Genomic DNA, 13,947 nt, shown 5'->3' on the forward strand with positions numbered 1-13,947 from the left:
GCACATATGCCTTCTCAGCAGAGGATCTATCTGTTGATCCCTGCTGAGCAGGCGGATGACAGGTCCACTCCGTTGATGTAGAGCAGACACAGACACAGCCCACTATCCTCTATGGCGCGGTCTGATGGAAGGGGGACTGCCTGTCCAATTCCATCGATACCATCCAATCTGTCAAATGGATGGGAAATGGGATCTCCTCTGTTTTTAAAAGACTGGACTTGATCGGATGCAGGCGGGTGTAAACACACGTCCATTTAAAATCAGCATCTCCATAGAGAACAACGGGTGGTCTGGGCCTGCCTAAAAAAGACAGGCAGATCCGATTGGTGTGCTTGTGTGACAGGGGCCTAAGGTCTTGTTCACACAGGGCATACACAGGGTTACCTTTACAGGGATGCACAGGTGTTCTGTGCAGGCAGTTCCATTTATGTCATTTTGGGATGTAGCACCTGCACGAACAGAGCCGTTGCTCCGAATTTTACATCCATGTAGGTCTGCATGCATGTCCCTGAGCCTACACTGTCTGTGTTCGGGGTCATGTACCCCCACGGACATCAGATTGGGAACAGCAGCTATGCCTGTGCAGCCGTTGCATCCCATTTGGCATAAATGGGACTGCCTGTATGGGCATAATGAAACACCTGTGCATCCCTGCGTGAAGTAAACTTGCCCCCCCATGGGCATATACTTTAGTATGCCACGTGAGCAATGCTTTAGTAGCAGTTTAGCAGGAATTAATAATTTTAGTGTATTTTTAGCAAAAATATTGTTTTGATAAACATTTGCGGAAATATCATGCTGCCCTAAAAATCAGTAGCACCTCTTTTTATTCTACTGGCCATGTGCTTTCAGAAAATGTATGGTTTGGAGTGTCCTTTACAAATTGTGAAAGCTGTAAGCGAAAAAGGAAAACCACCCATATATTCAAAACATTTTGTTTGCCTCCTGATTATCACCATTTCTCAAAAAAGCGCAATTTTAAACTTTTTTCCTTTTTTTTTTTTAATATATATATTATTAAACTCAAGTTAAGCTTTTATATTTAGTAGGAATTTTTAAAAATGTGGCTGTGTTTTGTACCTGCTAATAATGTTTTTGGTGTATTTTTTAGCAAAAATATTGCTTTGGTAAGGATTTGCGCAAATATTGTGTGGCCATAAAAATCAAAACACCTTCCTTCCTTCCTCATGGTCCTATGCTTTCAGAAAAAGCATGGTTTTGGGGGTCTTTCACAAATTCTGAAAGCTGTAAGGGAAAAATTAAAACCTTCAGATTTTTGGAGAAATTTGTTTATTTACATTTTTGCATAGGTCCAATTTTAACCATTTTCCAAAATGGCGCAATTACAAATATTATGTATTAACTCCATAAAGCTTTTATATTTAGTTGGAATTTAGTAGGAATGGTGTAAAATTAGCTGTGTTTTTATCTAATAATGGTTTTAGTGTATTTTTTTTTTCTTAGCAAAAATATTGTTTTGATAAACATTTTTGCAAATACCACAGGGTCAAAAAAAAAAAAAATCTGTAGCACTTTCTTTTTATTCTTGAGGTAATATGCTTTCAGAAAATATATGGTTTTGGGGTCTTTCACAAATCCTGAAAGCTGTAAGGGAAAAATGAAAACCTTCAGAGAAATTTTTATATTTAAATTTTTGCATACGTTTTCACAATTTAGCAAAAAGGCGCAATTAAAAGTTACAAATATTATCTACCCTCTAATCCGAATGCACAATATAAAAGAACTTTGGAGTCCCTTGTTACAGAGGGATTCGATCAGGGAATCTTAAATAAGAAAGAAAAGGCCTTTCTTGTCCCAAAAACTCCTAGAATCCCCATAATTTACTACTTACCTAAGGTCCATAAGAGTCTCACCTGCCCCCCGGGACGACCCATCATTAGTGGGATCGATTCTATTACTTCCCGGGTGGGTAGGTATATAGATTTCTTTCTACAACCTCTAGTGCGTCGAATGCCATCATTTATTAAAGACACGAGGCATATAATTAACCTTCTCGGGGGATATCATCCGAAACAAGGGACCCTGCTGGTGACTGCAGATGTTGCGTCACTTTATACAAGCATACCCCAAAATATGGGCCTAGAGGCCGTCTCGGATTCCCTAGAGAGGTTTTCCGATCTCCCCTCAGAACAAATAATCTTTATTATGAAACTTTTAGACTATGCGGCTACGCATAACTTTTTTTGGTTTGGAGGGGATTTTTTTCGCCAGATTAAAGGGGTCGCAATGGGGGCAAAATATGCCCCTAGTTTGGCGAATTTGTTTATGGCGAAATGGGAGGAGGATGTCGTCTATGCCCGGGTCAGGCCGCAGCTGACCTTTTGGGCCAGGTATATAGACGACATCCTCCTCCTATGGGATGGGAGTGAATCGGATCTCTCCTTGTTTATGAGTGAGCTCAACGCCAACACCAGGGGCATACACCTCACCTACGAAGCTAGTCTTACCAAAATTAATTTTTTAGACCTTACTATCACTATTAAAGGAGAACGTTTTATTACATCAACTTTCTTTAAAACCACCGATAGGAACTCCTTTATACCTACTACTAGTTGCCATCATCCATCTTGGCTCAAATCAGTACCTAGAAGCCAGCTCTTAAGGTTGAGACGTAACTGTACAGAACAGGATGTTTTTATACAACAGGCCCGTGTTCTCACTCAGAGGTTCATTGATAAAGGCTATCCATCTGAACCATTGACATGTCTGATAGATGAGATTAGTCAAGTTGAAAGATCCGATTTACTAAAGGAACGAGAAGGAGGTCGTCAAAACAATTTTCGTCACCCCTTCATCACCAATTATTCTTGCCAACACATTAGGATCAAACATATACTTAAAAAACATTGGCATGTACTTAGGAACGACTCGGTATTGGGAACTATTTTGCCTGACAGACCCCAAGTAGTATATAGAGGCGTAACATCTTTGAGGGACAGGGTGGCCCCTAATGTTTTGGACCCACCCACTAATCGTCCGCAGTTTTTCTCGAACCTTACTGGGTACTATCAATGCAGGAAGTGCACGGTATGTAGCTTAAATGGCTGTCGGTCTAGGAGAAGTACTACCTTTAGATCTACGGTTACATCTAGGTCTTACACCATAGAACCTTTTATCACTTGCTGCTCAGAGGCAGTGGTCTACATGCTGGAGTGCCCTTGTGGCCTCCAGTATGTAGGGCGGACCAAACGTGCTTTACATGTACGTTTGAACGAACATATTGGGAATATCCGTAGAGGATATACCCAGCATTCGGTCTCCAAACACTACCTGCTGGCACACAATAGAGACCCTACCAACACAATCTTTATGGGAATTGACAAGTTCAATCCCCATTGGAGGGGAACCCATTTGGTAAGAAGCATTTCCAAGCTTGAAATGATGTGGATACACAGATTAAAAAGTTACGTCCCTCATGGCCTTAATATTGAAGTAGACGTAAATGCGTTTATTGACAATTCTTGAATAATATATGATTGGTTGGAATAGCTTATATAGCTTAGGCTTCCTGTTGTTGTTGTTGCTTTTTTAACTGTAAACTTGGTGTGAGTTCCATGAGTCTTCAATGAGGGTTTTTTGCCTTTATCATTTTTTCTGTATTTGTGGTCTTACCAAAAAAAAGTTTTCAATTTCCACTGGTATATAATTTTTTATAACGAAGAATGTATTAAGATCTGGACATACAAGACAGTACATATCTTTACTACAAAAGCTCTTTTGTTTATTCGTTTGGACTGTTTTGTTTGTGCCTAATATTATTTTATTATCTTATTAAATACCTTTTGATAAATATACTTTTCAATTGGTATTTGAAAGGAATTTTTTTAATTCTTTTTCTTAATGTATCTTTATGATAATTTTGTATTTTTAATTTATGGCTCTTAAAGAATCTGGAGGGTTATGATTATAGGTTTGCCTCTGCGTAGTGGTAGGGCAAATTTTTACCCCTTTCTCCCTATGTAAAATGGTGGACTGGGTGATAGTATAGGCATTCCAGTCCTCTTTCCCTCACCTAACATGGTGGATTGAGAGGACAACATGGAGCTCAGACCGAGGCTGTTTGTTTAGGATTTTGTATATAGGCGGTGCGTCAGAACGCCGTCCCGCATCCCGTGAACACGTCCGTTCGTGACGAAATGCGCGTAGGGAGATAGGCGTTCTGACGTCTCCGCGTTCTACGCCCAACCAGGAAGTGCGGGCGGCACACGAGTCTGGCCGGCTCGTTTTTATGTGATCGTTTTTTCTTTATATATGTGAGTGTAAATTTTTTCTAAATTCTACTTCATTAAACCAAGTGGTTTTACGCTATGCGAGTGTCTTTGATCTTTTATACATGATCCACGATACCCTCGTTTCCTGACTGGAGGCTTCGTACTGGAGATAGAGGCAGCGTGGTGCCAGCAATCTACGATACCTTCGTTTTCCGATTGGAGCCTTCGTATTGGAGATGTAAATGGTGGGATGCCTGTGACGGTTCATCCAGAAACCTCTGTGCTGTTGCCTTACTGATCTCACTAACACTGGGATCTAAAGCTCTGGTAAGCGGCCCCTCTTCTCACTGGTGGAGGATTGTTTTGATTATTTTCTATATACACGCATTTGTGGATATTTTTGCACCTTAATATCAAGTTTGAGGAATCAACAATACTTTTTGGACAAAAAATTTTTTTCTTCATCATATATGAACTCTTTATTGTTTTTGAATATTATTTTTGTTAATTTTATTCGTTTAGATTTAGCACACACTATTTTTTGTTTCAATTTACATTAATTATTGTGGGGGTTTTTTTCTATATTATTTATGCTAATTTCATTTTAGATCTAGTATACACTTTATTCACTTTTATGATGATATGATAGTATTTATGTATACTATTTATTAATCACATTTTTTGTCAACTTAATATTGTTTTTTTCATGTTTATTGGTATAGGTTTTGATTAGGTTTAGGTGTTTGATTAATTTTTTGTTTTTAGCGCAGCTCATTTTGTTCACCTATTTAGTTTGATATCGGAGTATTACGATTAGGGTTGCTGCTTATAGGTTGCTTTCTTTTGTTGTTTGAGTAGCGCGGTTTACCCTTTGTACCGTACAAATATTTATTAACTGAATACAGGTTAAGCCTTTATATTTAGTAGGAATTTTGTAAAATTTGGTGTAGTGTATTTGTGATTTTTAATTTTTTTTGCAAATCTATTGGTTTGATAAACATTTGAGTAAATACCGCAGGGTCAAAAAAAAAAAATCAGTAGCCCCTTTTTTTTTATTTTTTATTCTACTGATCATGTGCTTTTTTTTTTTTTTTTTTTTTTTTTTTTTTTTATATATATATGGTTGGGGGGGTCTTTTACAAACTGAAAAAGCTATAGGTGAAAAATAAAAAAAACAAAGGAAAAATTGCAATAATGGTCTGGTCACCTACATGTACAAAATGGGGCACAGGACCTGGCAGCGAAAGGGTTAAGGCGGCTAATATCTTCAAAAGACAGATCCGATTTCTGTGACACTTTGGCTAGTGAGGCATCCAGCTTAGCACATTTGACTTGAATCCCTTGTTGATCTTCAAAATGGAAATCTCCTCTTTAAAACTTTTGGTAAGAAAGGTTTACCTTCCGGATTTTTCCATTCTTTATCATGTTTTTGATAAAGTTACGAACGGAAAATGTTCTACGTTTTGGTTTCCTTGTAATCCTTTGTACAGCCAGTGCCCTGATTACAATAGCGACACCAGTGCCACAAATCAGTGACCGCAATCAATGCCCATTAGTGATGCCAGTCCGTGCTGGCTATCAGTCCAGCCCATCACTACTGTACAATGCCGATTAGTACCACCTATTGGTGCCCATAAGTGCAGCATATTAGTGCCCCCTCATCAATGCCCACCAGTTCAGCCTATCTGTGCTACCTCAGCGCACAGTAGTGAAGGAGAAAAATTAGTAAAATTTTGTAATTATCAGAAACTAAAAAAAAAAAATCTTTCTAATTTTTGTATTTTTTTTTTACAAAAAAACAAAACAAAAACCCAGCAGTGATTAAATCCCACCAAAAGACAGCTCTATTTGTGTGAAGAAAATTATAAAAATTTCATCTGAGTACAGTGTAGCATGACCTCGCAATTCTCCAAAATACTGCAGAGCTGAAAGCTGAAAAATGTCCCGGGCAGGAAGAGGGTGTAAGTGCCCTGTAGGCAAGTGGTTAATGTTGCTGTAGGCCTCTTGGCAGCAGTTTTCTTCTCATCTTTTCATAAATTTTGGGGTAATGTCACTATTGTGCCATGTTTTCTCCACTTGATGACTGTCTTCACTGTGTTCCATGGTATATTTAATGCCTTGGAAATGTTGTACCCTTCTGACTGATACCTTTTAACAATGAGATCCCTCTGATGCTTTGGCAGCTCTCTGCAGACCATGGCTTTTGCTGTAGAATGCAACTAAGAAAATGTCGGTAAAGACCTACTACAACAGCTGAACTTTTTATTTGGGGTTAATTAAATGTACTTTACTATTTAAAATGAGTTTGAATGTGATTGCTTAAAGGGGTTGTAAACCCTCTTTGTTATTTAAAAAAAAAAAGTCATACCTCCACTGTGTAGCTTGTTTTGCACAGAGTGGCCCCGAACACACTCTTCTGGAGTCCCTCTGCGCTAGGGATGAGCTCGGTCTTCGACTTGAACATTGGCCATTTGCCTCGGCGATTTCAGAACTTTGTGGACCATTTGCACCAAATTTGTGTTGCACAAACAGCCCACGATGCACTACGCCATCGCAATGCATTGCTGGCTCATGATTGGCCAAGCATGCACTGTGACCCCGCATACTTGGCCATTCACAGCGCCGGCAGTGAGGAGAGCCATAATTGGCCACAGGCACGATGCCTGTGGCCAATTATAGCTCAGGGGGTTTAGTACACGCCCCCCCCACTATATAAGGCTGCCAGCACAGCGGCCTTGTGTAGTGTGTTCCAGCGTGCAGAGACAGTGTGTTCTTTTCACAGGTGGAACTTGGGAAGGAGTTAAGTGGGTGTTGTGTGCTTCCAGCACAGTATACACCTGTAGCTACCCTTTTATGCTGGTGTTCTCTAATACAGACATCTGCAGGAGTTAAAGTGGGTGTTGTGTGCCTCCAGCACAGTATATACCTGAAGATACCCCTTAGTGCGGGTGTTGTCTGTTGCATATCTTGCATATTAGCCTTTAAAATTAGCACTTTTGATTTCGAACGTATGAGTCCCATAGACTTTAATAGGGTTCTAAAGTTTGTATGAATTTTTGGTCTGTTCGAAGGTTCTGGTGCGAACCCGAACGGCGGGGTGTTCGGCTCATCCCTACTCGGCACTCTCACTGCTTCTCCCCACATCAGATAACCCCCTAGGAGAAGTGCTTTCCTGTGGGGGGGGGGGTTACCTTGCGGGCGCGTACCTAGGCACGAATGCCGGACTTGGTCCCGACACCCGTGTCATTGGCTCCCGCTGCTATCAATCTAGCCAATCAAGAGCCGGGACCCCATGGAGCGAGGGAGATTGTGTCTTCTCCGACTGAATGAAGGGGCTTAGGTAAGTAAAATGGGGGGGGCTGGTGGGCCGGTCACTGCCAGGTGTTTTTTCATCTTGATGCATATGATGCATTAAGGTTAAAAAACACGATGGTTTACAACCCCTTTAATTCTAAACACTGCTACATCCCCAGTTATAAAAGGGTGGGCACACTTATGCAACCATTATGATGATTTATCTTTGTAATTTTTTTACATCACAAACATTTTACAGGGGTGTACACTTTTTATGTCCAGTGTATATGTGTGTGTATATATAATATGGATATTGGGTGTTTAGCTCAAGTGGATAGATGCCTTTTTGGTGCAGTGAGTCCACGTCAGACAGGCATTTGTAGTTAAGGGCCTGGTAGCCCATGTTTATTAAAGGAGAAAAACTAAACAAAAGTCCATCCAGGTATCCCACGCAGGGGTTTAACTTCATCAAGCACTCATAAGTGAAAACATACCAAGCCACCTGGCTCTCTCGTCAGCAGTTGAGCCTGCTCTCAACAGAGTTTATGCTTTCCAGCCCCCTGGACTCACTGGCTTCCTTAAACTTCCCGACTCTCAAGGCTGGCCAGCCTTTCCCAGTCCATGGGCAAAGAATCCCCCTTACACGGGCTACAGTCTCCCCCAGGGCCGACCACTCTCCAGATACCGGTCTATCTTCGCACAACCACAGCAAGCTGCTCACACTCCACCTTCTGCTCTCACCAGCCCCTCCTTATATGGGCTGTGTGCACCTGGACACACACCCTGCTGGCTGTCCACAAGACCCGGACACAGGGTTGGAGATCCTGTCCCACCCAAGACTCTGAAGGATCTCCAAACTACAGAGCCCCATAGGGCATTAGCAAAACCTGGAGAAAAGTGCCAGAGCTCTGTAGCTCTACATTCAGCTGGTATGCAGACTCTGTGTCCACTTTAATCCTATTTTCATAGGGACAGAGCCTCGCTCTGCGTGTGTGTGTATATATATTATATTCAAAATTTGAGCTACTAGCCAGGCCTTAAGGGTTGGTTGCCACCAGTTACCCTACCCAATCCCTACCAGCCACCGCCCTATACACACCCTCATAAATGATCTCATGAAATTACACTTAAATGTTCTATGCAGAATTAAGTTACAAAAATAAATATGAACAATAACTTTATCAGTGCCCACCATTGCAGCCTCAGCTCGCCTGTGCCCCTCATTGCAGCCTCAGCTCGTCTGTGCCCCCCATTTCAGCCTAAGCTTACCTGTGCAGAGGATCTTCATGGGGAAGAGGAAAGCCACCGGATCAGAGTGATAGCCTGCTGTTTCAGCTTACATTACAATTGTCTCTTCTCGTGATTACACACAGCCCTGCCCTCCTGACCCTGCACCTGTGATAGAACGCCAGTCCAATTCTGGGACGTGTTCTATCACAGGCGTGGGGTCAGGAGGGCGAGGCTGTGTGTAATCACGAGCGGAGGCAATTGTAATGTAAGCTGTAACAGCAGGCTATCGCTCTGTGATCTGGTGGCTTTTCTCTTCCTCCATGCTCTATTCCCCCAGGGCGATTGGTAGAACGCCTCCCATTCAACTCTGCATGCCAGTGCTACTTGCCCCCCACCCCCACTCCCAGGCATCCCAGCTCCTTGCCAGAAACAAATTTTCACTCGCAAAGGCGAAAATTTGAGGGTCATAATATATGCACCCCTCAAATTTTCTACTCGCATTTTGCGAGTGGAAAATTGTTTCTGACGAGCAGCTGGGCTCCAGGGAGTGGGGGGCAAGTACCGCCGGCATTTGGGGTTGAACGGGAGCCCTTCTACCATCGATTGGCCCAAGGGAAGAGATCACAGAGCGATAGCCTGCTGTTAGTTCACCGCACAGCCCCACCCTCCTGACCCCGCGCCTGTGATAGACAGAACTCCAGTACAATTCTGGGATGCGTTCTGTCTATCACAAGCATGGGGTCAGGAGGGCGGGGCTGTGTGTAATCAAGAGTGGAGGCAATTGCAATGTAAAGTGCAACAGGAGGCTTTCGCTCTGTGATCCGCTGGCTTTCCTCTTCCCCATGATGATCCTCTCCACAGGTGAGCTAAGGCTGCAATGGTGTCACAGAGGAGTTGAGGCTGCAGTGGTGGGCACAGGTGAGCTGAAGCGATGCTGTAATGGTGGGCACTGATAAAGTTAATATTTATTTTTGTAACTTAAATCTGTATAGAATCACTCTGTTCCTCTTTCTTTTGCTCCTCTCTTCCCTTTCTTTTCTCTCTTTCTTTCTGTCTTCTTCGTAATGCTAATTACACGTTGTCTCATGTAGTAACCCATGAGTATTTTTTCCCTACTGTGGCCTTGTGGATCGGGAACAGGCTGTTTTCCCTGTTTTCCAAACTTTCCGACGGGGCCGACTGTGGTTGATAGTCGTTAGCCGTCCATTCATAAATGTAGTCCTGTTACTGTTCCTGCTTGTATTTGCTTCATGAAGGTTACTGTCTATTATTGTTTTTACTTGAAATGTTCAATAAATATATTTTCAACACTAAATCTGTATAGAACATTTAAGTGTAATTTCATGAGATAATTTATGAGGGTGTTTATAGGGGTGGGGCAAGGCAGGGGTTGGGTGGGGCAAGTGGTGGTGAGTAACCCTTGAAGCCTGGCAAGTAGCTCAGGACTTGAAATTTTGAACCCAAGATAGCCAAGTAAATTCAAGATGCAGTTTTTAAATTATTTCATTTAGTAAGGGAAAAAAGCTGTTCAAACCTGCCTGGCCTTATGTGAGAAAGTAATTGCCCCCTCCCATGCTGAATCATAAATGAACTGTGAGTAACCACACTTTTTTGGAAAGCTGAGTTAAATTTCACTTGCCACACCCAAGCCTGATTACTGCCAGACCTGTTGAATCAAGAAATTGCATAAATAGAAGCTGTCTGACCAAGGTGAAGCACGCTAACAGATCACACAAAGCCACACGTTATGCCAAAATCAAAAAAAAAAAATTCAAGAACTTGTTAGAAACCAAGTAATGTACATGTATTGTTCTAAGATGGGTTTCAAAGCCATTTCTAAGGCTTTGGAAATCCACTGAACCAGGGGGAAGAGTCTTTATCCACAAATGGAGGAGATAACCTGGAACAGTGGTGAACCTTCCCAGGAGTGGCCAGCCTGCAAAAATTACTCCAAGAGCATGACAATTCATCCAGGAGGTGATGAAAAGAACCCAGAACAACATTTAAAGAACTGCAGGCCTCACTTGCCTCAGGTAAGATCAGTGTTCATGATTCAACAATAATAAAGAGACTGGGCAAAAATGGCATCCATGGATGAATTCCAAAGCCACTACTGACCAAAAAACATCTTGATTATCTTCAACAAAAGTTGGTACACCCCTAAGTGAAAATGTCTAAATTGGGCCCAAAGTGTCAATATTTTGTGTGGCCACCATTATTTTCCAGCACTGCCTGAACCCTCTTGGGCATGGAGTTCACCAGAGCATCGCAGGTTGCCACTGGAGTCCTCTTCCACTCTTCTATGATGACATTATAGAGCTGGTGGATGTTAGAGACCTTGCCCTCCACCACCTTCTGTTTGATAATACCCCACAGATGCTCAATAGGTTTTAGGTCTGGAGACATGCTTAGCCAGTCCACCTTTACCTTCAGCTTCTTTAGCAAGGCAGTGATTGTCTTGGAGGTGTGTTTGGGGGTCTTTATCATGTTGGAATACTGCCCTGTGGCCCAGTTTCCGATGGGAGAGGATCATGTTCTGCTTCATTATGTCACAGTACATGGCATTCATGGTTCCCTCAATGAACTGTAGCTCCCCAGTGCCGGCAGCACTTGTGCAGCTCCAGACCATGACAGTCCCATGCTTGACTGTAGGCAAGACACGCTTGACACCATCTGAACTAAATAGGTTTATCTTGGTCTCATTAGACCACAGGACATGGCTCCAGTAATCCATGTCCTTAGTCTGCTTGTCTTCAGCAAACAGTTTGCAGGCTTTCTTCTGGCATGATGGCCATGCAGACCAATTTGAGGCAGCGTGCAGCGTATGGTCTGAGCATGGTGAGGCCTGTTCTGAGTGGAACCTGTCCTGTTAAACCTCTGTATGGTCTTGGCCACCATGCTGCAGCTTAGTTTCGGGGTCTTGGCAAACTTATAGCCTAGGCCATCTTTATGTAGAGCAACATTTTTTTTTTCTTTTCATACATCAGGGGACACAGCCATAGTAGTTACTATGTGGGTTATAGAGCCACTGACAGGTGATGGACATTTGCACCTCCTAAGGCAAGAAGTATACTCCCTATACAACCTCTCCCACTACTGGGAGTCCTCCGTTTTTTCGCCAGTGTCTAAGGTGTTGGTCATGAGTAAAGATTTGATGTGCTAGCTCCACTGGAAGCAATCCTTGCTGGGGCTAGTCATGCTGACCGGATCCGTTCAGAGTGTCCTTTCATGGGCCTAAGGAATGGTATCCGGGCCTTGTGTCCGAAGAAACAAGGTTTTGCTTGCGAATGCTTCTCTTTTAGAGAGCTGGATCCTGGGATCCAGTACTTTTTGGTAGTAAGGCCATAAAGTTTTACTGGCAGGGTGCTGTCGCAGGTCCAGGATTGTGGGTGACCTCTAGGTTCCCCCTGTTCCTAAGGTTTCAGAGCCCACCGTGAAGGGTGAAGATTGGGTTTATCTCAGATAACCCTGCAGCGAGGAAAGGTAAGTGGAGATTTTCTTATGAATTTCTCCTTTTACGTTATAATGTTGTCATGCCTATGTGTTACCACTGGGGGCTGTATTGAGCACTCACTGCCTGTGCTGTAAATAGCGCTGTATCTGAAGCCTTCATTTCCTCCTCTCCGGCCACAACAGAGAGAGAGAGAGAGAACTCCCATTAGCCAGCGGGGGAGCCAATCAGCGAGGGATCTTTCCCCGCAGTGACAGAACGGGGATCTGCCTGTATAACCAAGGCAAATCTCTGTTCTGACAGGGGAGATCACACAGATCCTGTCTTTCTGCTATGCGGGAAGATGGATTTGTGTGTTACCCCAGTCACACAGTCCCCCATACAGTTAGAACACACAGTGATGGAACACATTTAACCCATTGGCCGCCCCTCATGTTAACCCCTTCCCTGTCAGTGTCATTACTATAATAACAGTGCATATAATGTAATAATGTCACTGGTCCCCCAAAAAGTCTCAGAAATGTCAGTTAGGTGTCCGAACTGTCACAGTCCCACAAAAAAAAAAAATCACTGCCGCCATTACTAGTAAAAAAAATTGATTGCCATAAATCGATTCCCTATTTTGTAGACACAAATCCTTCCGGTGCCCAAATGGTTAATATCACTTTAGAAAAGTCGTGCGTCAAATCCACATATGAGCACACTGGGCACTAGGTGCAGATAAGAGTTACGCTTCCGTTGTGTCTGTGAATAGCAGTCACCTACAGAGACGCAAGTATGTGTAGGTCGCCTTCTTTTCACATTGGCTGGGACTCCTTTTTGCTCTCTATTGGTTACTATGTGAGGTTACACCGCTTAATGATTGGTTAGGAAATCGTTGGGCAAGCTTTGATTGGATTAGGTGTGTGTGGTGTGTGTGTCCGGTGTTCCGTCAGAATGTGTAACGGAAGGGACGTTTCGTCGCCGCCATCTTGCTACACCCCCCACCCATCCACAGTAAGGATAGTTAGAAAGGGCAAGCGGACATATTGTTACACCCACCGGAGTTTTGCATTTTACACTTGTAAACTCAGCTTATATAGTGAAAGACAATACTTAAAACTCCGCGTGAATGTATAGACTATGAATTTTAAAAGCAGCCAACTAATGTCAGATTATTAAACCTGAGAGATGAGCAGGCTTGCCGCGGCTTAAAATGCAACATCTAAACGTTCATACGGTTTTAATTACTGTATTCACTATATAGTCTCAGTTTACTGTTTAAAATAAGTGTAAAATGCAAAACTCCGGTGGGTGTAACAAGATGTCCGCGTGCCCCCTTCTCAGTGTATCCTTACTGTGGAGAAGTGCAGGGTGTAGCAAGATGGCAGTGACGAAACGTCACTTCCGTTACCCATTCTGACAGGTCGCCGAATCTGACGTAACACCGGTATAACGGAGCTTGTGAGGGAGGGGGCGTTGTATAGTTTAGGGACAGACGGAGCGCTCTCTCCCCTCCCGTACGGCCTGCGCTTCATATCCGGTTATGGCCTCTGTAGATGTACGCAGCCATGGAGCTGAGGCCTGTGAGGATTCTGAGGAGGATGTGGAAGAGTGGCGGAATGATAGGAGGAAGCGCTCCAAGGTGAGGAGGTTGCTTGGGCCGCTCCGTCCAGCGCTGTGTCCTTCCTATGTATGCCGGGCTCCTATTCACAATGGCATTCATAGTGTCCTAGCATTGGACTGCCTTCATGTGATAGG

At 43.1% G+C, this 13,947-nt stretch overlaps 1 protein-coding gene across 1 annotated transcript in view; it reads left to right on the top strand.

Annotated features, from left to right (window-relative positions):
- The first annotated feature begins 13,622 nt into the window (after positions 1 to 13,622).
- MTFR1L (mitochondrial fission regulator 1 like) overlaps positions 13,623 to 13,947 on the top strand; it is a 39,113-nt gene continuing 38,788 nt past the window's right edge. Inside the window, exon 1 of the mRNA XM_077481896.1 lies at positions 13,623 to 13,831. Within this exon, the coding sequence (XP_077338022.1) occupies positions 13,733 to 13,831 (99 nt within the window). The 5' untranslated portion in view covers positions 13,623 to 13,732. The remainder of the gene's footprint in view (positions 13,832 to 13,947) is intronic.

The sequence above is a fragment of the Lithobates pipiens genome, unplaced genomic scaffold (assembly GCF_037356315.1).
Source record: "Lithobates pipiens isolate NorthernLeopardFrog02 unplaced genomic scaffold, aLitPip1_a1.2 Scaffold_16, whole genome shotgun sequence".
In the NCBI taxonomy this organism is placed as follows: domain Eukaryota; kingdom Metazoa; phylum Chordata; class Amphibia; order Anura; family Ranidae; genus Lithobates; species Lithobates pipiens.